This window comes from Dipodomys merriami, unplaced genomic scaffold, assembly GCF_024711535.1.
Source record: "Dipodomys merriami isolate MVZ:Mamm:240054 unplaced genomic scaffold, mDipMer1.0.p SCAF_5, whole genome shotgun sequence".
In the NCBI taxonomy this organism is placed as follows: Eukaryota; Metazoa; Chordata; class Mammalia; order Rodentia; family Heteromyidae; genus Dipodomys; species Dipodomys merriami.
The window spans coordinates 65,247,375-65,269,266 of NW_027206068.1; the positions used below are offsets into that span (position 1 = coordinate 65,247,375).

General features: G+C 41.3%; 1 protein-coding gene across 4 annotated transcripts in view; it reads left to right on the forward strand.

Moving 5' to 3' along the window:
* Positions 1–21,892, forward strand: part of Nup205 (nucleoporin 205) — a 113,299-nt gene that overhangs the window by 12,089 nt on the left and 79,318 nt on the right. Inside the window, exon 1 of one of the 4 annotated variants that reach the window (XM_069996839.1) lies at positions 20,537–20,774. The exons of 2 other annotated variants lie outside the window; for them this stretch is intronic. In XM_069996839.1, the coding sequence (XP_069852940.1) occupies positions 20,747–20,774 (28 nt within the window). In that variant the 5' untranslated portion in view covers positions 20,537–20,746. Of the gene's footprint in view, positions 1–20,536; positions 20,775–21,892 lie in introns of those variants that run through there. One more of the 4 variants, XM_069996837.1, reaches the window with a different exon arrangement.

Below are 21,892 nucleotides of genomic sequence, written 5' to 3' on the forward strand. Positions count from 1 at the left end.
TTGCATCTTACCTTATCCAATCTACGTGATTCACTTAGTCTTCCTATAAACATTTATGGGAGATCTATGGTATGTCATGTACCATAGAGAATAAGATGGTGAGGAAAGTAAATAAGGTCCTTTTCAAATAGAGGTTGTGCAAAGGCTCATAGGTTCAATATCCTCTCTACTGCAGTTACAAAGAACCATGCCTTAGATTCCCATGGTTTGGGTTTTTGTTCTTGCTTTTTGATCATACTGGAGTTTGAACTCAGGGCTGTACATTTACTATGATGGCACTTGACAATGTGAGCTATATTCAGATCCTATTTTACTCTGGTTATTTTTGAAATAGGGTCTTTTTTCCCCCTCAGCCAAACTGGACCTCACTCTTCCTATTTACGCTTCCCACTATAGCTGGAATGACAGATACTGCTGCACCCATCTCTTGACTGAGATGGAGACTTGGTGTCCTTTTTCCCAGGCTGATCTCGAACCATGTTTCTCTTGATCTCTGCTTTTCAAGTATCTAGAATTAAAGGCATGTTAAAGGTTGCATACCATGTCAGCCCCCAGTTCTGGAAATCTTTATCCCTGGGTTTATTGTACTCAGTCTATAAGTCCTAACAAGAGTATCTTACTGCAAGGCCTATCATGCCTGTACGTAAGCCAATTTAGAAATTCAGGCACAATTTAGTGACACATTGATTCTCTCATGTTTTTCTTTCTCCTCTCCTCTCTTTCTCTCTCTCTCTCCCTGCCCTCTCTCTTTCTCTTCCCCCGCTCCCTCTCTCTTTCCTTCCTTCCCCTCCTTCCCTCTCCCTTCTTCCCATCCTTCCTCCAAAGTCATGTTGTGTTGTTCAGGCTGGTTTTGAACCCATGGACTCATTTGATGCTTCTCCCTCAATCGCTCAGTATCTGGGACTACAGGTTATACCACTAAAACCTATCTTGATTGCCACCTTTATTGCTGCCAGCTTCCACTGGCTGATCCTCCTCTAAATCTCCTGCCAGAGGATGTGGATGGATAGGATATGACTTTATATTGAGTGCAAAATCCTACTTACAAAAGGGATTTTGTGCTGACCCCATTTGAGCCCATCATTATGTGGCCAATCTCTAGAATACTTACAAAATTAATTATTCTTTTTTCTCATGACTCGCTCTTAGTTCCTTTGTCACATTCTTACCACTATTCTCTCACTTTTTTTTCTGCCTAGTTTCTCTGCAACAGCATTTGAGCCTCTGCTTTAATGATGAAGACTCTTCAACCAGCCTTAATCATTTCAAAGTTATAGACCTATATTCTATACTTTTCTCAGATTTAAGAATGTTTCACTCTGGAAAAATCTGTGCGCATGTAGCTAAAGTTATCTCTCTTCAGTTACCTCATTCTGCTTTCCAGATACTTCACTTAACTCTTAAAGATCCTACTGAAAAAGAATAATTTATTGCCCAGAATCTAATATTTTGCATTTAAAAAACATTTAGTTGTGTGTGTGCGCGCATGCGTGTGTGTGTGTGTATGTGTGTGTGTGTGTGTGTGTGTGTGTGTGTGTGTGTGTGTGTGTGTGTGTAATCTTCCTGTTCAGGCAAGAAGATTGCAAGTGTCAAGCCAGCTACCTAATAAAAGTCTGTTTCTTAAAAAAAAAAGAGATAATTATTATTTATATTATGCTCAGATATATTTTATTAGTATTATTTGTAATAGCAAACTAATAAATTGATATTGGGGCTGGCCAAAGAAATTATAGTATATTTGTATAATTTTTTTTTTTGGTCAGTCATTGGGGCTTCAACTCAGGGCCTGGGTTGCTGTTCTTGAGCTTTTTTATTCAAGGCTAGTTCCCTACCACTTTGAGTCACAGCATCACTTCTGGTTTTGTGGTGGTTAACTGGAGATAAGAGTCTCATGGACTTTTCTGCCTGGGCTGGCTTTGAACTACAATCCTCAAATCTCAGTCTCCTGAGTAGTTTAGGATTACAGGCGTGAGCCACCAGCATCTGCTGTATAATGACATTCTTTACAGTCATTTAAAAGAATGATGTAGGTTTATTGAGATGTCATATCACTCATATTTTGATAGATGAAAAGGCTGGAGGGAAGAAGTGTGTGTATATTACCATTTGTGGAAAAAATTGTCTATACAGAAAATATTCTCCAGAAGAAACTTACAGTTACACACAAGAAACTTAGAGTCTCTAGAAAGGGATTTTGTAGCCAGGAGGACATTATGGGACAGACACACCTTTTCACTGGATGCTTAATATGGCACCTTCATAAAATAAATTACTTCTATTAAGGAAAACCTATGGATTAAGAAATTGAATTTATGATTCATCTGAAAGACTTTGAAAAATTATTTCACTTGAAAACTATTTGGTTCATAGTTTATTTTCTTATTTCACCTCTCAATTTAATTGCCACAAAAACTTGGGTGAAAACAACATTTTTGGTTTCACTTTACTATATTTAAAGAGACTGATCTGCATTAAAAATAATTTTTATTTCTTGGAGTTCATTTCAGTAAGCATCGTTTTCGATGATCATATGCACATAGCTACTTTGTGATCCTCTCCTTACAATATCCTCCTTTTGTCTCACTGTGTAAATGTTTAGAGTCTTGTTTAATTTATCATGTCCAAATGTAATTTTTTTTTGTTGTTGGTTGTGGGGCTTGAACTCTGGGCCTGAGCACTGTCCCTCAGCTCTTCAGCTCAAGGCTAGTGCCCTACCACTTGAGCTACAGTGTCACTTCTGGTTTTCTGGTGGTTTATTGGAGATAAAGTCTCACGGACTTTCCTGCCTGGGCTGGCTTTGAACCGTGATCCACAGATCTCAGCCTCCTGAGTAGCTAGGATTACAGGTGTGAGCCACCGGCACCCGGCCAAATGTAATTTTTTGTCTTTTACTATCCACTGGGTTTACTTGTAGAGTTAAAGGCATATTCTAATTATTACAAATGAGAGAAACCAGGCAACCTATGTTTCTTTGGCTCTGGCTTGCTTTACTTAATATAATTTTTCCCAAGTCTTATCCTTATGAATGGGGCAATGTCTTTCTTTCTGATGGAAGCGTAGACTTATTTTCTTTGCACATCACCTTCATGATAAAATTTTTAAAATTAAAAAAATTGTTGCTATGGATAAAGTCCTGTACCTCACCCATGCCAGTTACACCCCTGTGGTTTTTAAGAGTCACTGTATACAACATAGAGGTTGAATATCTAACTGTATTTTCGTTGCTGTGTCATTGACTTGCTCAACAAATATTTACTGAGCACCTACAGGGCTCCATGACCAGTATTACCCATTGAAGTAGTGCTAGCAAGCAAGTTTCAGAGCTGATGAACATTAGGTCAAAGAAAATATAACCTAAGACTGATGTCTTGCTCTATCATTGACAGTACAGTTCTGTGCAATTTCCTCATTCTGAGTTCTTGACATACCAGTAAAATTATATGAAAATTAAGCCAGGAGTGATGTTACATATCTGTAATTCTAGCTTTCAGGAGGCTGAGGAAGTGGATGGCAGGTAGACCACAACTTTGAGACCAGTCTTGTCTGCCTAGCAAGTTTGAGGCCAGCCTGAGCAACATAGTTGAGATCCTGCCTGAGAAGCAAAACCAAACAAAAATATTTGAGACTTGAAAAACCCAAATCTTTATATATTCAGGCACATTTGCTTAATAAAGCTATGATTTTTCCCCACTCAATATTCTAGTAAGTATCCACTACTCTTTAAGAAACAAAGTTCATTTATTTTATTTTATTTTGCAGTTCTGGGAATCAAAACTGAGGTTGTGCACATACTAGACAAATGTGTATCACCAACCCCCTCCATGTGCCAGAGTTTTCATTTTTGTGGTATGTTTTGTAGAACACAAGTCAAAAATAAGCAATGAGTTATACGAAGTATCAACAGAAGTTTCTTTTTTTTTTTTTTTTTTTGGTCGGTAGTGGGACTTGAACTCTGGGCCTGGGCGCTGTCCCTCAGCTCTTCAGCTCAAGGCGAGCGCTCTACCACTTGAGCTACAGTGCCACTTCCGGTTTTCTTGTGGTTTATTGGAGATAGGAGTCTCACAGTCTCTCCTGCCCGGGTTGGCTTTGAACCGTGATCCTCAGATCTCAGCCTCCTGAGTAGCTAGGATTACAGGCGTGAGCCACCAGCGCCCGGCTCAACAGAAGTTTCTATTCCAATATTTTAAATATTTATGCTTTTGTTTGAATACTTTTCCCCATTTACTTGGGATCTTAACAATTTCTGCAAAATAATGCTATAAATTTGGAAATTAAATATTACATGTAGCCTTGTTTTCCCCATTTGCCATTCCACTGGCATCCAGCGATACTAAGAGAAGCAGTTCTGCAGCTCTTTCCCAAAGCTTTAGACTACAATTTCTACCTAGAGACATTCAGAGAGACTAAATAAAAAGCAAAGCAAGTGAGACAGAAATATGTGGTCTTGGACTCAGCCAAGTTGCAATTGTAGTGTTCCTCAGCTTTCTAGTTGTGGGGAAGGTCAGTGAAAAATAACTAGCCTGAGCCAAAAAGGAACTATCAAGAGGTCACTATGAAAATGGGAAAATTCACTAGCCACAAAAGCCTACAAAACATCCATCTCAGAATCTTACAGATTACACAGTGTACCCATATTTGTTTTCTTCTCCTCCTTCTTCTCCTTCTCCTTCTTCTCCTTCTTCTTCTTCTTTTGTCAGTTATGGGGCCTGAACTCTGGGCCTTGGCATTATCCCTCAGCTCTTCAGCTCAAGGCTAGTGCTCTACTGCTTGAGCCACAGCATCACTTCCAGCCTTTTCTGCTTATGTGGTGCTGAAGAATCTAACCCAGGGCCTCATGCATGCAAGGCAAGGACTCTACCACTGAGCCACCTTCCCAGCCCTGTTTATTTCTTCTTTATTCATCTATTCATTCATTAGCTTTGTAATCATTCAGCTTAGTAAGAGCATAAACTCTAAAGCTAGATTGCCTGTGCTTTAATCCTGATTTTGTTGTGTATTACTATATGTAGCTTTGATTAAATACTCAACGTCTTGATTTGCCAATTTTTTTCCTGTAAAATATAAAAGATTGAAGACAGACAGATACATACATATATATGTATATGAGTATGTACCTGGTAGAGATTTTGATAGTTTGTTCTTTGTTTTTTCTCTTTTAATTAGCATATATTGTGACACATAAATACATACAATGTAAATGTACCTTGATCAAATTTTTTTTTCTTAGCCACTTTTCCTCTTCCTCCTCCTCCTTTTAAAGAGGTTTTAGTAGATTCATTATGCTATTTTTCATATATATATATATATTTATATATGTTCTATAATATTTACCCCATCACCTTTGCCCTCCCACAGGTAAAAGGTCCTTCTTTTAAAGTCATGGTATTGGGCTGGGAAGGTGGCTCAGTGGTAGAGCGCTTGCCTTGCATGCCTGAGGCCCTGGGTTCAATTCCTCAGCACCACATAAGTAAAAAGAAAAAAGCCAGAAGTGGCGCTGTGGCTCAAGTGGCAGAGTGCTAGCCTTGAGCTGAAGAGCTGAAGAGCTGAGGGACAGCACCCAGACATGTTCTTTGGTATGTTCTTTCAGGCAGCAGTGTTAGATTCTGTTTTTTGGGATTTTTTTAGGCAGCGTCTCTGTTGCCCATGTTAGTCTCAAACTCCTGAATTCAAGTGATCCTTCCTTCTTAAGTATTGGGACTGCAAGTGTAGACTACTTTGCCTGACTTAATAGATTGATTTATTAACTGGTTTAATAAGAAAACAGAGTGCTTGTTATGACCCAGGCATTGAGTCAGGTACTTGGGATACAGTGGCAGCTGAGTCTGCACAGAATTTGCCTCCACAACTTTAAGGAGAAAAGTTATTTAAGATGTTGTTACATAAAATGGGAGGAGTGGTTTGACAGAGAATGTGAAACAAGTTATGAGAACACTGTGTGGAGGATCCTCCCGAATTTAGGTCAAAGGGAGGTCTGTTTGTTCTTGGGAGGACCTTGGCAGGCCTGAGAAGAGGCAACACTGTATACGGTTAAGTGGGCCTGGGAAGCCCATGTCTGCTTGGGAACATGGTTTCATCATTTACTGCTTGTGTGACCTTGAGCAACTGGCTTTACCTCTCTGTGCCTCAGATTTCATGGGCCATAAAATGGGAGTTATAATCACATCTGCTTCTTGGAGGGTAGAGATTTAGATGGGTTTTCATACCCAAAACAAACTAATATCTGGAATAGGAGAATCTGGAATAGGTAAGTATTATTAAACAATGAGTACATATGGCATAATATTGATGTCATTGGTTTTACCTAGTTCCACTTTGTTAAAGAAGTTACCTACCTTTTCATGAGATAAGGTAAACATTTTAAAGCATTATAAATTTGAATTTCCTTTAGGGAGGATGAAAGTAATGGGGATTAAACCCGTGGCCTCATGCATGCTAGGCAAGAACTCTATAACAAAAATGCACCCCCAGCCCTAAACTATTATAATTTTTATGAATCGTTGGTTTAAATCAATGATATAACTAGATATCCCCCTTTCTTATCAGTCCAGCTTTTAGAGCTTTTTTGGAAATTCTAGAAGCTGGAGTTATTACATGCACAGATAATGCTGGCATTTTGAATATATTTTTAGGCTTTTTTCTTTCAGAAAGAGCACTGGATTTGCAACAGACAACTTAGGTTATTCAGGTCTGTAGCTGTGGCATTTTCTGTCCTGACGTGTCTAATCTATACTTTTCTTACCTGTAAAATGGAAGTCAACAATTCCTCATTTATTGAGATATGAGGAAAAATAAGGTGATACATGAGAAAGGAAGGTGTTATATCAATAAAAATTCACTCATTTAGAAATTGAGCTGTGGGGCTGGGAAGGTGGTTCAATGGTAGAGTGCTTGCCTTGCATGCATAAGGCCCTGGGTTCGATTCCTCAGCACCACATAAACAGAAAAAGCCAGAAGTCGGGCTGTGGTGTAAGTGGTAGAGTGCTAGCCTTGAGCTGAAGAGCTGAGGGACAATGCCCAGGCCCAGAGTTCAAGCCCTATAACTGACCAAAAAAAAAAAAAAAAAAAAAAAAAGAAAAAGAAAGAAAAAAATTGAGCTGCATGCATCTGTCTGTTAGAGTATTTGAACCAGTTTTCTGTATAGCTGGGCATTTCCATGGCTATCCTTGTTGCCCAATAAATCCCTAGCCTTCTGCTGCGAAGCTGTATTCCTTATCCTAGTACTCTTAGCAAGCCTAGCTAGAGCTTTAATTACTAAGAATGATAGGTTTGTAGATATGAAAAACATAGGGTTTCTTTTACTTCATTTTCTTTCTTTCTTTCTTCATTTCTTTCTTAAAAGGTAAAAACCTTTTACTTTCTGAAAAACCCTTCGTTCTCCCATTCAACCTTGTACTCTCAGCTTTTTAATCATGATTGTGCTGTACCATTTGAGCCACACCTTCCATCCAGCATCTTGTTGATTAATCAGAGATGGAATCTCTTGGAAGTTTTGGATCAGACTAGCTTCGATTAGAGATCCTCAAGGTCTCAACTTCCTAAATAGGCATGAGCTCTTAAAACCCAGCAAGATCTTCCCTATCTCTTATCTGGCTTTCTATGTGATTTATGTGCAACCATGTCACATAGAAACTGTATCTTTACATTTGCTAATACATGTATCTGGCCTCCTGTGGCTATGTGTGGCTGTATCTGTGACTTCCACTGGGCCTCTTTTTTTTTTTTTTTCATGGTGGGAGGTCTCAATAAATGCTTGTTGAATTGAATTTACCTCAATAGAATAATATAATTGAAACTATGCAGAGCTCAGGGCACATTTCCCACACTCAAATGAAGTGATTTATTCAAAGACTTTCAAGGAGGTTAAAAATAGAGATCTGGATCCAGGCAATTTTGTTCAGAGAATTTTGAGGGGGTGAATAGCTCTGGCTGCAGGCTAGGGTCTTTGTTACTGGAAAAAAATGCAACACACAAAGAATTACAAAATGCCACCAGGGAAATGTCTGGGTATTTCCAAACTGTTGGCAGAGATGTGCTTCTATCTGGAATATACTGTGCTTCCTTAAATGCTTGTCTTTAATCGAAGTCACAGCTTAACTTGTAGCAAATAATAAAGCAAGATTTACAGAAATATTTTACTAGCCCAGTTCCCTTGAAATTATGACCTGGTGATTCCTTTTTGTAATACTAATTCCAAAGTCAACATGGTGAATAAATATGGCACTCACACACTCCAGCTTTTCTAGCAGTTTTGTTGTTGTTGTTGTTGATGATGATTGAGGGGCTTGAACTCAGGGTCTGGGCACTGTCCCTGAGCTTCTTTGTGTCCAAGGCTTGCACTCTACCAGTTGAGCCACACCACCACTTCTAGTTTTTGAGTGGGTAATTAGAGGTAAGAGTCTTGCTGGGAACTTTTCTGCTTGGGCCAGCTTCGAACCACAATCCTCATGTATCCATACTACCCAGCCTCCTGGGTAGCTAGGATTACAGGCATGAGCTACCAGTACCTGGCTTCCAGAACAGTTTTGACTTAAGATATCCTGTCAGGGGGCTGGGAAGGGGGCTCAGTGGTAGAGTGCTTGCCTTGCATGCATGAGGCCCTGGGTTCAATTCCGCAGCACCACATAAGCAAAAAGAAAAAAGCCAGAAGTGGTGCTGTGGCTCAAGTGGTAGAGCACTAGTCTTGAGCTGAAGAGCTGAGGGACAGCGCCCAGGCCCAGAGTTCAGGCCCACGACTGGACCAAAAAAGAAAAAAAAAGATATCCTGTCAGTATTAGATGTAGTCCCATTCTTTGGTTCATATTTTTGGAGGCCTTATAAAATTACTACATCCTTTCTAAGGTACTATATTTTATTGAATTGTGTTTTAAAATTTAGTGTAAGGAGAATAGTTGTATTTGAACAAATTAAAAAAACTTCACCAGTGACCAAAATGCAAGTTGAAATGAGGTACTATCACTTCCTTCCTCCTTCCCTCTATCCTCCCTTCCATCCTTTGATGGATCTCAAGCCTCATGCATGCAATGCAAGTGCTTTATACCTAAGTATACCCTTAGCAAGAGATAATATTGTTAAAAGATACTTTCAAGTGACATTTATTTTAAAAATTTCATATTTGGCATTAGTGAAGGTTGAAGAATCAGTATGTTTTCTAGCTGCAAGGTAAATTGAAAGAATCTTAAGCTTGGCATAGTGGTGCTGCATACTTGTAATCCCAGCACTTGGGAGGCTGATGCAAGAGAATCCTGAATTCAAGGCCAGCCTGAGATACATAATGAGTCTTTGTCTCAAAAAGAACAAAAACCTGTAAAGCAATTTTGTAACATCAATCGAGGGTACCAAGGTGACCACACATATTAATCTGTCTTTTAAGGAATTGGGATTATGAACTCAGAGCTTTGTGCTAAAAAGGCAAATGCCCTACAAAATACTCAACTCTTTTTGCCCTAGTCATTTTCCAGATAGAGGCTAGCTCAATGAAACTCCTTCTATCTATGCCCTGTACATACCTGAGATTAGAGGCTAACCGACACTCCCAGCTTGTTCTTTGAGATAGGGTCTTGTTAACATATTTTTTTCCCTTATTTGTGTGGCTCAGGCTGTTCTTAATCTCTGATCTTCCTCTAACTGTCTTCCAAGTACCTGGGATTACAGGCATGAGTTACCACTCTCGGCTCATATACCAAGCTATTAATGCAGAATATTTTCAGGCTATGGTGCTTAGGCCAAGGATTACATTAGCTACCATATGTTAGGCCATTGGCAATCAAGTCAGAGCAATAAGCTTCTAACTTGTGCACCTAGAGGTTTAAGTCTCTGGTTTCTAAAGCCTGGAGCCATAAAGCTCTCAATTCTCAGATAGTGAAGTTATTGGTCTCTGAGTCTGTCAGCCCAGTCCAAAAGTCTCTGACTACCAACACTAGAAAAGCTATCCCCTCATGCGCTCATGACTTTCTTGCAAGTAGAGCTAAATGACCTCAGCCAACTCATTGAAATGGTCGGCAGAACTCTGGAAGTGAGGTTTCCCTCCAAAAAGGCTGCATTCCATATTAAACCAAGCTTTCCATCTGCACAGCAAACACATGACTGCTTCTCAGAGCTCCATTTGGTCCCCCACTCGTAAATAGGTTGGGGTGAGACAAGCTGTTAGAGTCAGAGGTAAAGAAAAACCAAGATTGGGGATAGAGGTCATGGCTCAGTTGTAAACCATGTAGAAGGCCCTGGAATAACAACAACAAAATCAAGATGGCTTGTAGAGCCTGACCTAAGGAGACTCAGGTGTGAGTCATTATTTTTATTGCCATTCTTGTTGTGTTTTATTTACTTATTTACTGTGTGGTTTTTGTTACTTGTTTTTGTTTTGGGGTTGTTGAAACAGGGTCTCACTATAGAGTCCTCCCACCTCAGCCTCTGTGACTAAGAGCCAGGGTTATAGTTACATGCTCTCATGCCTGACTGGGTTGTCATTTTTCAGCAACTTTTTTTTTTTTTTTTTTTTTTTGGGTCCGGTCGTGGGGCCTGAACTCTGGGCCTGGGCACTGTCCCTCAGCTCTTCAGCTCAAGGCTAGCGTTCTACCACTTGAGCCACAGCACCACTTCCGGCTTTTTTCTTTTTGCTTATGTGGTGCTGAGGAATCGAACCCAGGGCCTCTTGCCTGCAAGGCAAGCGCTCTACCACTGAGCCACCTTCCCAGCCCTCAGCAACTTTTTTTTGATTGGCCCTACATAGAAATGTTGTTTCATATAAGGCTGAGTAATCCTACCTTCCACATCTGAATGCAAGCCTTTAGCTAGTAGTGGTTGTTATTATTGTACTTTTCTCATCCCCCTGTTCCTTACTCTACTCAAACTACTGAAAATACTACGAGAGCCGTTTGTTAAATTATGAGCAAGACTTCAAAAAGTCATAGAATTGGGAAATGAAAAGTTTGTCATTTGATATTCCCAGGTTCATTCACTGAACTGTTTATTGAGTCACATTCTTATATTTATAGCTGAAGATCATGGGTGAAAGGAAGCAGATCTCTCCCTGCTCTTAAGCTTTTTCAAAAGAAAGTGAGCTATTTTTTTTTGGCGGGGGGGGGGGGGTCCAGTCATGGGGCCTGAACTCTGGGTCTGGGTGCTGTCCCTCAACTCTTCAACTCAAGGCTAGCGCTCTACCACTTGAGCCACAGCGCCACTTCTGGCTTTTTTTCTTTTTGCTTATGTGGTGCTGAGGAATCAAACCCAGGGCCTCAGGCATGCAAGGCAAGCACTCTACCACTGAGCCACCTTCCCAGCCCAAAAGTGAGCTATTAAGCAATTAATTTTCCAAATAATGAGAGCGAAACTAATAGTGCAATCATTTATAAACTTATCAACTTAAATAGTGACCACACAGTTTAATGGATGAATCTGTTCTGAAAATAAAAAGTAGCTCAATATTGGAGTACTTTTTTTTAAAATTGGTCATGGGGTATGAACTCTGGGTTTGGGTACTGTTCCTGAGCTTTTCAGCTCAAGGCCAGCTCTCTACCACTTGAGCCACAGCTCCACTTCCAGTTTACTGGTGGTTAATTGGAGGTAAGAGTCTCACAGACTTTCCTGCCCTGGGTGGCTTTGAACTGTGATCCTTAGATCTTAGCCTCCTGGCCAGCTCTCTACCACTTGAGCCACAGCTCTACTTCCAGTTTTCTGGTGGTTAATTGGAGGTAAGAGTCTCACAGACTTTCCTGCCCTGGATGGCTTTGAACTGTGATCCTCAGATCTTAGCCTCCTGAGGCTAGGATTACATGAGCACCCGGTAGGAGTATTTTTCTACCAAATGCAGGACCCTAGGTTTGATCATGAGCAACACACACACACACACACACACACACACACACACACACACACACACACACACACACACCACCACCACCACCACCACCAACAACAACAACAACAGAAAATCCCAAAAGTATTATAAGGACCTATCTTTAGGAAGAACTAGATTCACAACTGTCACAATGTCCACAGAGAGAATGCTTGGACCAGCTACTTAACAGATTTCTCTTAGTAATATCTCTGGGCAAAAAGCTCTTTGCCATTTACTGTCCTTCTAAAATTGAATTAATAGGAGTTAGTCCCAGGCTGGGAATGTGGCTTAGTGGTAGAGTGCTTGCCTAGCATGCATGAAGCCCTGGGTTAAATTCCTCAGTACCACATAAACAGAAAAGGCCAGAAGTGGCACTGTGGCTCTAATGACAGAGTGCTATCCTTGAGCAAAAGAAGCTCAGGGACAGTGCCCAGGCCCTGAATTCCAGCCCCAGGACTGAAAAGGAAAAAGAATCCCCTCTTGATTGCAAAGAAGCTGCTAAAAGTGACTAAAAATTTTAAGGTCCACTTAGTTGTAACATCTGTATATTGTTTGGTTTTTTGCTACTGCTTTTTTTTTTCTGGTCCTAGGGCTTGAACTCAGTATCTGGGAGCTATCCCTGAGCCTCTTTTTGCTCAAGGCTAGCAGTCTACCATTTGAGCCACAGCAGTACTTCTGGCTTTTTCTGGAGTCTCATGGACTTTTCTGCCTGGCTTTGAACCGTGATCCTCAGTTGAGCAGCTAGGATTACAGGCATGAGCCACTGGTGCCCAGTTTCTTTGTTATTTTTAGTAGTTATTCCAATAAGGATATTTTGGCATTATATTCATGAGGAATATGAGTTTGTAGTTTCTTTGCTTATAATAGCTTTGTTCTCCTAAGATTAATAATGGTTTCATAAAATGTTCTTGGAGGCACTTACTTCTCTATTTTCTAAAAGAGTTTGTGTAGGATTAAACATTTATTAAGACTCACAAATTAAGCCCTTGAGGAATTTTTTTTGTAGAACTGATCTCAAGTATAAGTTTATTTTTTTCCTTCCTGGGGAGGGAAGGAAGAAGGAGAGAAGGAAGAAAGGAAGGAAGGTAGGAAGGAAGGAAGGAAGGAAGGAAGGAAGGAAGGAAGGAAGGAAGGAAGGAAACAAGGAAGGAAGGAAGGAGGTAAGGAAGGAAGGAAGGAGAAGGAAGGGAGGGAAGGAGGGAGAAAGGGAGGAAAAAAGGAATAAGGAAGAACATTCCAGGAAGGTAGAAGAGCAGGTATAAAGGCATTGGTACGTGGTGCAAGAAAATATGTCCAATCAGGAGGATGACAAATGGTTCAGAATAGTTAAGAAGTACTTGAAGAAGAGAATGGAAAGGGAGGTTGAAGAAGCAGCTTGAACTAGACCTGGAAGTGTCATGCGTGCCTTGCTAAGAAGTTTTCAAGTGACACTCTTAGGTGATTGAATATCATTGAGAAGTTTTGATTAGGACAAGAACATAACCTGCTTTTCATGTTTGAAAATCACTTTAGAAATCCATGAGACGGGGATGAGATGGAAATCAGGAAGAATAATTTTGTAGGCTATTGCAAATACTCAGAATATGAGTACTGCAGAGAAAACTTGGCACAAATCGTGAGAAAAAAAAAAGGTTCCAGAAATAGTTTTGAGGTAGAATGAACAAGAGTTAGAACTAAAAGAAGAATGACTCCCTGCGTACAGGCGATGCTACCAACTAGCTGGCTGTGGTCCTTTTATTTACTTGGATAGAAATTGTGAGTAGATGAGGTATTGGTTTTAATGTTTCATGTCTCAGATTCTTGAGTGCCCATAACTTAGGGGTTGCACTGGAGAACCCATAAGCTTACTACTAGTTTAGTGGAAATAAGAGCCTCATTGATTTTCCTGCCCTGGCTGACTCCAAACTCTGAGAGACAGACCAATTGCTCCAGGCTTTATTGCTCTGGGTGTTTAAGTTGGACACCCGTTGCTCTGCACATTACCATCTGAATATCTCTTTCTCTCTCTCACTTTGGCTGTCTGTCCTCTCTTGCCTTCTACTATCCCTTGTTAACTCACCACCTCTGAATCTCATCATTTCTATCCTTGTTCACTCTGAAATTCTTCAGCTTTCCTCTTGCCACCACTGCTGCTAACTGCTATCACTGCTTCTGGGACCACCTTCATGGATGCTACTATATTCTGTCATGTCTGCTGTCTTCTCTTCATGTTACCAGCTTAGCTACTCTACTAATTCTATGTAGAGCAAAAGTAGGTAAAGAATAAAAACACTGGAGAGAAGTCTTTTTAATGAACCAAATGTTGCAACATTAGATATGGACCTACTGCAGCACATCCCTCATGCAAATGAAGGATTACGATCTGTACCAATCAATCACAGGCTTCTCTGGGCCACCAGAAGTAGTGCTCCCCATCTAGCCTGTTGGAAATAGCTGAAAGGTACCTAGAGTTCATCAAGGCTTATCTTAAGGCTGGTACAGACTGTTTGGAGTGGTTATGACTGGAACCTATCTTTAGCTGTGGGTGTATAGATTTTTCTGCAGTTCCTTGGAGTATCTTCAAAGTGATTGTACAGTGTGCCAAAACAGCAGAGCTGTCATGTGAACAGTACATGTGTTTGCTAGTAAAGGTATACTAAAGGCTGCCAGGCATAAGGGAAGGGCCTGTCAATAGCTTGATCTTGAAAATTTTAGTCTGATCTTTGACAGTTTTAATCATTCATAGGAAGTTCTGTGTGTTGTGTATGTATTGTGTGTGTATTGTATGTATGTGTGCATTGTGTGTGCGCACACATGTGTGCCATGCTGGGGCTTGAACTCAAGGCCCAGGTTCTGTCCCTGAGCTTCTTTTGCTCAAGACTAGAGTTCTACCACGTGAGCCACTGTTCCATTTCTGGATGTTTTGCATAGTTTAGTGGAAATAAGAGTCTTAGAGACTTTTTTTGCCCTGGCTAGGTTCAAATTCTGACCCTCAGATCTCAGCCTGCTAAGTACCAAGAACTACATGTATGAGCCACCAGCACCCAAATCATAGAAAGCTTTAAAAAGGAATTTACAGTAAAGACTAAATGAATTCTATCACAGAACTAATAATCTTAACAATAATTAATATTCTTAATAGTGTTTAACAAAACTCAGTAATGCTTAATTCCTGCCCCAGTGACATAAGGAAAAGAAGGTCCTTTTGATCTGTCTCAGGGGCAGTGTTTTGGAAAAAAAGTGACTTTAAAGTTTTGGACAGTTGATTTTGAGATATCTGTTTGATAATCTAGAGAGATAAAGCATAGACAGTTGGATATACAAATATGAGGTTTAGGAGAGAGTGCCAGACTAGAGGTACAAATATACAATTTATCAGCAAACAAGTTGTAGAGAAAAGCCATGAGATTTACCGGAGGAAACAGAATGCACTTGGTCATGACCACAGGGGAAGCATTACATTTAATAGAAAGATAAATAGAAGTCTATATAGGAAACATAAAAAGAAGTGGAAAGATAGAAAACAAGGCGTAGTGATACACCATAATCCGCAGAGGACATTTTTTTCCCTAATAAAGCCCAGAATTTTCCAATTGCCATACTGAGACCAATTTCAAGATGGGTGATGAATGATGATATTCCAATTGCAAAAGAGTGAGGAATATGTAGTGCAGAGAGAATGCTAATAAATGTGATGTTGGTGAGGGGGAGTTGCTGGAAGTCTAAGAGTTCCTTCATAGAAAGCGAAGTGATCTACTGAGAGGGAAGTGTGTGGGCTTAAAGAGTGTGTAGAGAGAAGGCTTGTAATAGTTGTGCTGAGAAAGAAAAATCTTCAAATGCTACTTCCTGTCATGTCCCTGCTCAGTATTCTGTCTTTCATGCTAAACTTCGTGAAAAATCGCTTTGGCTTTGCATTCTCTCTCTTCCTTCACTCCTTAAAACCACTTACACTGTCACTTGGCATTTGTCTCTATATACAACAACTTAGTTTCTGCCTTGACTTAAAAAAAATCACTAGTGGCTTTTGTGTTTCACCAAATGTATGTTGGATTACCTGACATTTGTTAAAAGAATGGTATTCTTTTATGCACTTTTCTCCTTTTCTTTTTTCTTTCTTTGGAAGGAAGTACAGGGCCTCAAACTCAGGTCCTCATGCCTGCTAAGCAAGTGCTCTAAAACTGTGCTAGACTTTTAGCTCCCCCCCCCCTCCTTCCTCCCTCTGCTCCTCCTCCTCCCTTCTCCTCCCTCCTCCTCCCCCCTCTGCTCTTCCTCCTCCTTCCTCCTCCCTGTGCTTCTCCTCCCCCTCCTCCCCCCTCCTCTCCCCTGCTCCTCCTCCTCCTTCTCTTCCTCCCCTTCCTCCTCCTCCTTCTCCTCCTCCTTCTTCTTCTCCACTTTCTTTTCCTCCTCCTCCTTCTCGTCTTGCCCCTTCTCTTCCTCCGCCTTCTCCTCCTCCGTCTCCTCCTTCCTCTTCTTCTTCCTCTTCTTTTTCTTCCCTTCTCCTCTTCCCATTCCTCTCCTTCTCCTTTTCCTTTCCTCTTCTTCTTTTTCCAGTGGTACTTGGGTTTAAACTCAGTGCTTTATTATTGGTAGGCAGTTGCTCTACCACTTAAATGACATTTGCTCTGGTCATTTTTGAATTAAGGTCTTACTTTTTTCCTGGCTGACCTGGCCTATGATCCTCTTATAGCTTCCTAATGCAGCTAGAATGACAAATGCTCATCATCTAAAAGTCTAGGACTTTTTGCCTATGCTGGCACTGAATCACACTCTTCAGATCTCAGCCTCTTAAGTAGCTAGGATTATAGGTGTGAGCCACCAGGGCCCAGCATGATTCTAATTTTTAATAATCAAATGGGAACATAGCCCTATTTCTTTCCTAATTCAGTGGAATGTTGGACAGTTTATCTATCTATCTATCTATCTATCTATCTATCTATCTATCTATCTATCTATCTATCTATCCATCCATCTATCCATCCTCTATCTTTCCATCAAATGTATAAAACATCTCTATCCTTGCAACATTAAATAGATAAGTAGGATCTTGCTATTTTTTGAGGTAGGGTCGTGATTTATAGCCCAGGTTGGCTTTGAACAAGAGATCTTCTTGCTTCACTTCCCTGATCACACACAATGAACATTCTTCTATCCATTTTTGGTTCTGGAGTCTCATCTTCCATCATACTAAGAATATCTTTAATACCAAGCTATATTCCTAGTCCAATGCACATAAAACTCCTCCTGCTTTTTTTTTTCCAGTACAGAGGTTTGAACTCAGTGCCTTGTGTTTGCTAAGCTGGTATTTGACTGCTGAGCCATGCCTCCAGTTTTTTTTGCACTGGTTATTTTTGAAATAAAATCTAGCTTCCTGCCTAGACTGTGATCTACCTCAGAGCTTCTTCTACTGAGATGGAGTCTCAAGACCTTTTTTAGCCTGGGCTTGCTTGGAACCATGATCCTCCCATACTCAGCCTCCCAAGTAGCTCAGATTGCAGGTGTGAGCCATCAGGCCAGCTGTAAAATTCCCTTTTGTGGTGCAAGGGAGAGAACCCAGACAGATATGCTAAGCAACTACTCTTCCATTGAACTAAATCTTTAGCTCTTGGTGTTCTAAGACAAAGTCTTACTGTGTAGCTTAGGCTGGCTTCCTACAGGCAATTCAGTGTCTGCCTCCTAGAGTTGGAACTACATACTGCCCCACCATAGACAATGCATGTAAAATTCTTAACAAATGCCTAGTTTTTTTTTTAGAGTAAATGGTGATAATTATATCTTAATTTGAAATTAGCAAATCAATTTTAACAAGTGAAAAACATCTCAAAGATGTGTATGGCAGATTTTATCCTTTGAAAGGATACACAGATATCACTGCTGCAAGTTATTGAGCAGGCCAGCCTTAACACCTTGTGCCTAATTGATAAAATAGTGCAACAGCAAGAATGACCAAATTTATTTGGTATCAGATCAAAGAGGATCACTTATCCTAAGCTAAGGTGAAGTGAGTCCAGTCCTCAACCTTTTTTTTTTTTTTGGTCAGTTGGGGGGCTTGACCTCTGGGCCTGGGCGCTGTCCTTCAGCTCTTCAGCTCAAGACTAGTGCTCTACCACTTGAGCCATAGTGCCACTTCTGGTTTTCTGGTGGTTTATTGGAAATAAGAGTCTCACAGCTTTCCTGCCTGGGCTGGCTTTTAACGGCAATCCTCAGATCTCAGCCTCCTGAGTGGCTAGGTTTACAGGCCAACCTTTTTTTTTTAACTGTTAATATGGATGACAGAGTATTCATTGTACCTGTGATTAGTTGTGTCCACACTTATCCAGGGTTGTGTACAATTTTTTTTTTGTCAGTTGTGGGGCCTGAACTCTGGGCCTGGGCGCTGTCCCTCAGCTCTTCAACTCAAGGCTAGCACTCTACCACTTCAGCCAGAGCGCCACTTCCAGCTTTTTCTGTTTATGTGGTGCTAAGGAATTGAACCCAGGGCCTCATGCATGCAAGGCAAGCACTCTACCACTGAGCCATCTTCCCAACCCCTACTATTTTTTTTAAAGTCTTTCCCTTGCTTTAAGCTTTCTGGTCTCTGCCTTGATGTGTCCTCAAATTCTTTTTTTGAGACATCACAAACTCAGGATGTAAGGGACAAGCAGAGACATATGTACCCCTAGGTAACCCTCCTGGAGAATCACTGGGTTCTGGTCTGTTAACCATTGTTTGCCTACCCCACTGGGCTGTTCATCATTATTTCTGGTAACAATTAGGAAATTTAATGTCTTGAGTCTGCTTCAAAGTAATCTATGTTGGAAGCCAGGGAAAGAAACAGGACATGTTGTTGAAGCAGGGTGGTTATTACTGTTATTTTGTAGATGTCTAAAAATTTCATAGTAAATGTTAATGATTTATTTATTTTTTTAATTTAATTTAATTTTATTTGTGAACATACTGTACAGAGGGGTTACAATTACATGGGCAGGATAATGCGTACATTTCTTACCAAGCATTGCACCCTCCTCCTTTGGTTTACCCTTCACATCCCTTCCCAGCCTCCCCCCTCCCCCCCAATCCCAATCCTTCTCCTCCCCCCCCCCCCCCCCCCCCCGCACCAACGTTGTAAAGCTCGTTTTGGACATGACAACTTGTACTTCTCATTGTTGCAACAGGTCCACCTGTATCCTTAAACAACTGGTTTTTCCCCATCTCCTCCACAAGTTATACTGACATCAAATATAGTGAAAGCAGGGGTTATACTGTGGGGGAGGGACATACAAAGCAACAAAGAGATAATCTTATAAATGCGTTAGAAACACATGCATGAAAGAAAAAAACATTAAAATACATATCTAAGGGTTCATTTTCCTGACCTCACATTATCTGACCTTTTCCGCTTGACTCATACATATACTAGATATTGCAAATAAGGGAAACCATGGGACCTATGTTTCTTTGGGCCTGGCTTACTTCACTTAATATAATTTTTCCCAAGTTTTTCTAAATGGGGCAATGTCATTCTTTCTGATGGAGGCATAGAATTCCATTGTGTATATATACCACATTTTCTTGATCCATTCATCTGCTGAGGGACATCTGGGTTGGTTCCATATCTTAGCTATGGTAAATAATGCTGCAATAAACATTGTTGTGCTGGTAGCTTTAGTGTGGTCTTGTTTGTAAACATTTGGGTAAATGCCCAAAAGTGGGATTGCTGGGTCATAGGGGAGATCTATGTGAAGTCTTTTGAGGAACCTCCATACTGCTTTCCAAAGTGGTTGAACAAGTTTACATTCCCACCAACAATGAAGTAAGGTTCCTTTCTGTCCACATCCCCTCCAGCATCTGTTGTTGTTAGAGTTCTTGATTTTTGCCGTTCTAACTGGGGTGAGGTGATATCTCAATGTTGTTTTGATTTGCATTTCTTTTATGGCTAGGGATGTTGAACATTTCTTCATGTGTCTATTGGCCATCCTTCTTTCTTCTTCAGAGAAGTTTCTCTTTAAGTCTTTCGCCCACTTATTTATTGGGCAGTTGTTTCTTTGAGGATTTGTTGTTGGGGGGTTTAATTTTTTGAGTTCCAAGTATATTTTAGATATGAGATCCTTGTCCGTTGTATGGCTAGTAAAGATCTTCTCCCAATCCATGGGCTTTCTATTGATCTTGCTAGCTTTAATGATTTATTTTGCTCTAATATTGACTATGAAAATTTACACTTAGCAAAATGAAATGTCATGAAAACTTAGTTTGTGATACCCCACTCCTCAAGAGAAGGGAGTAACACCAATAAGATTAATTAGAAATGAAGACAATGTTTTAGATTTAAGCCATCTCATAAAAGAGGTGTCATTTAAAAATATTTATTAAGGAGCTGTACAAGGGCTTTCAATTTCAGAAGGTTATAAACATAATGCATTGTGATTAATGTCACCCCTCTATCATTCTCCCTCATGTTTTCCCATCCCATTTCTACCCTCAAGTTACACAGTTTTAACTTTTACATAATGAATATCAAATGTAATTACTGAATTTGCTCACTGGTGGGTTTCTCTCCCTATTCTTTTAAACTTTATCGCTGTTATCACTTTAACAGCTAGTCGTAAAATACCTTTTACTATTCCATGGACCAAAGTACAACTTCCACCTTCCCTAACCTTCACTCATCACTACAAAGAAACTACAAATCCCAGCATGCACTGCACGATACGTCAGCTCGAAGGCCTGGAATCTCTGAACGGGCTGCTCTCATTTAGATGAATGGAAATGGTCTCAGGAAAAAATGACGATTGCGGATTGCCGCAGATTTTTGGAGTCTTTTCAGTGCCTTGGGTCGGCCGAGTGCGCTGTTCACCCAGAGCCTCGCGGTAATCTTTCTGTTCAGGCGTCACCGTGGGCAGCCTCAGCCTTTCCTGGGTCCTCCATGCGGCCGGAGAGCTCCGTTAGTACCCCTCCAAGATGGCGACGCTGTTGGCGGTAAATTCGGGTGAGTGCGGGCGGGCAGAAGACAAACGATGGAGACGGGCGATGACCAGTCCTTTAAGGGAAGGGTCCGGGGCTGTGAGGTTCTCCGGGGTCCGGGCCGCCGTCTGTGCGCGGTGCCTGCGTTCCCCTAGCTCCGGGCCTGGAATCCCGCCCCTCCCCGGTTTGAATGGCGCGCGGCGGCGCTGGGCTTCCGAGTGGGCCTGGAGTCCACGCCGGGAGGCCGGGAGGCCGCGCAGCCGCGCCCCCTCGCCCCGGACCCGGCCTGGGTTCCCACGCTCCACTCCTTGACGTGTCTGCAGCCTGGGTTCCCCCAGGATCCCCGTCACATCTCCAGCAGCGAGGCCCAAGAACCCGAAATCGTTTTCAGCTGGAAGTGGAGGCTGGAGGCGGCACGGGGGGGGGGTGCCCGGCTGGTTCCGGGGACGCCCCCAGGTCAAGTCGGCTGTCTCCAAGGTGGCTTGGAAGGGGGTGCCACAGGCCCAGCAGATGCCTCCACATTCTGCGTGTGTGATCCCGTCCTTTCTCGGTAGAGTTTCGGGGTGAGGTCGAATCTGAGAGGCAGTCAAGGAACTATTGGAGAGGGATGGGTCGAATTTTGGTGGTTCGACACCTTCCACCCCCCCTCCCCCACCCCCGTCCTGGAACGCCCCAAAGCATACATACACTTTGTCGAATTTCCCGTGGTGTACTGCTGGCTGGCTCTGTAGATTGGGAACGGCAGAGATGCCAGAAGGCATCTGTATAGGGCGGAGAAGCCCCAATTTCCTGCTTAGGATGTTAATCCCTTGATTGAGCTACACATAAAATTCTCAGGCACTATTAGGAGATCTGTTTGGCAAAGGATGTCTTTGTAACAATCGTGGTTGTGGTGGTGGTTCTCCCATCTTTTTGTGCTGATTCCGGGACTTGAACTCAGGGCCTTTGAGAGTTCTCACGTGGATTTCTTTTTCTTGCTCCTCTGGACTCTTATCACTTGAGCCAAGCCTCCAACCTGGCATTTTTCTGGCTAATTGAAGAATTATAATTATATTGTAACATATAATATATATTATACACACTATGTTATAGTCATAAATAGTATATATAATTATGTAGTATCATATATTATACATTATATAT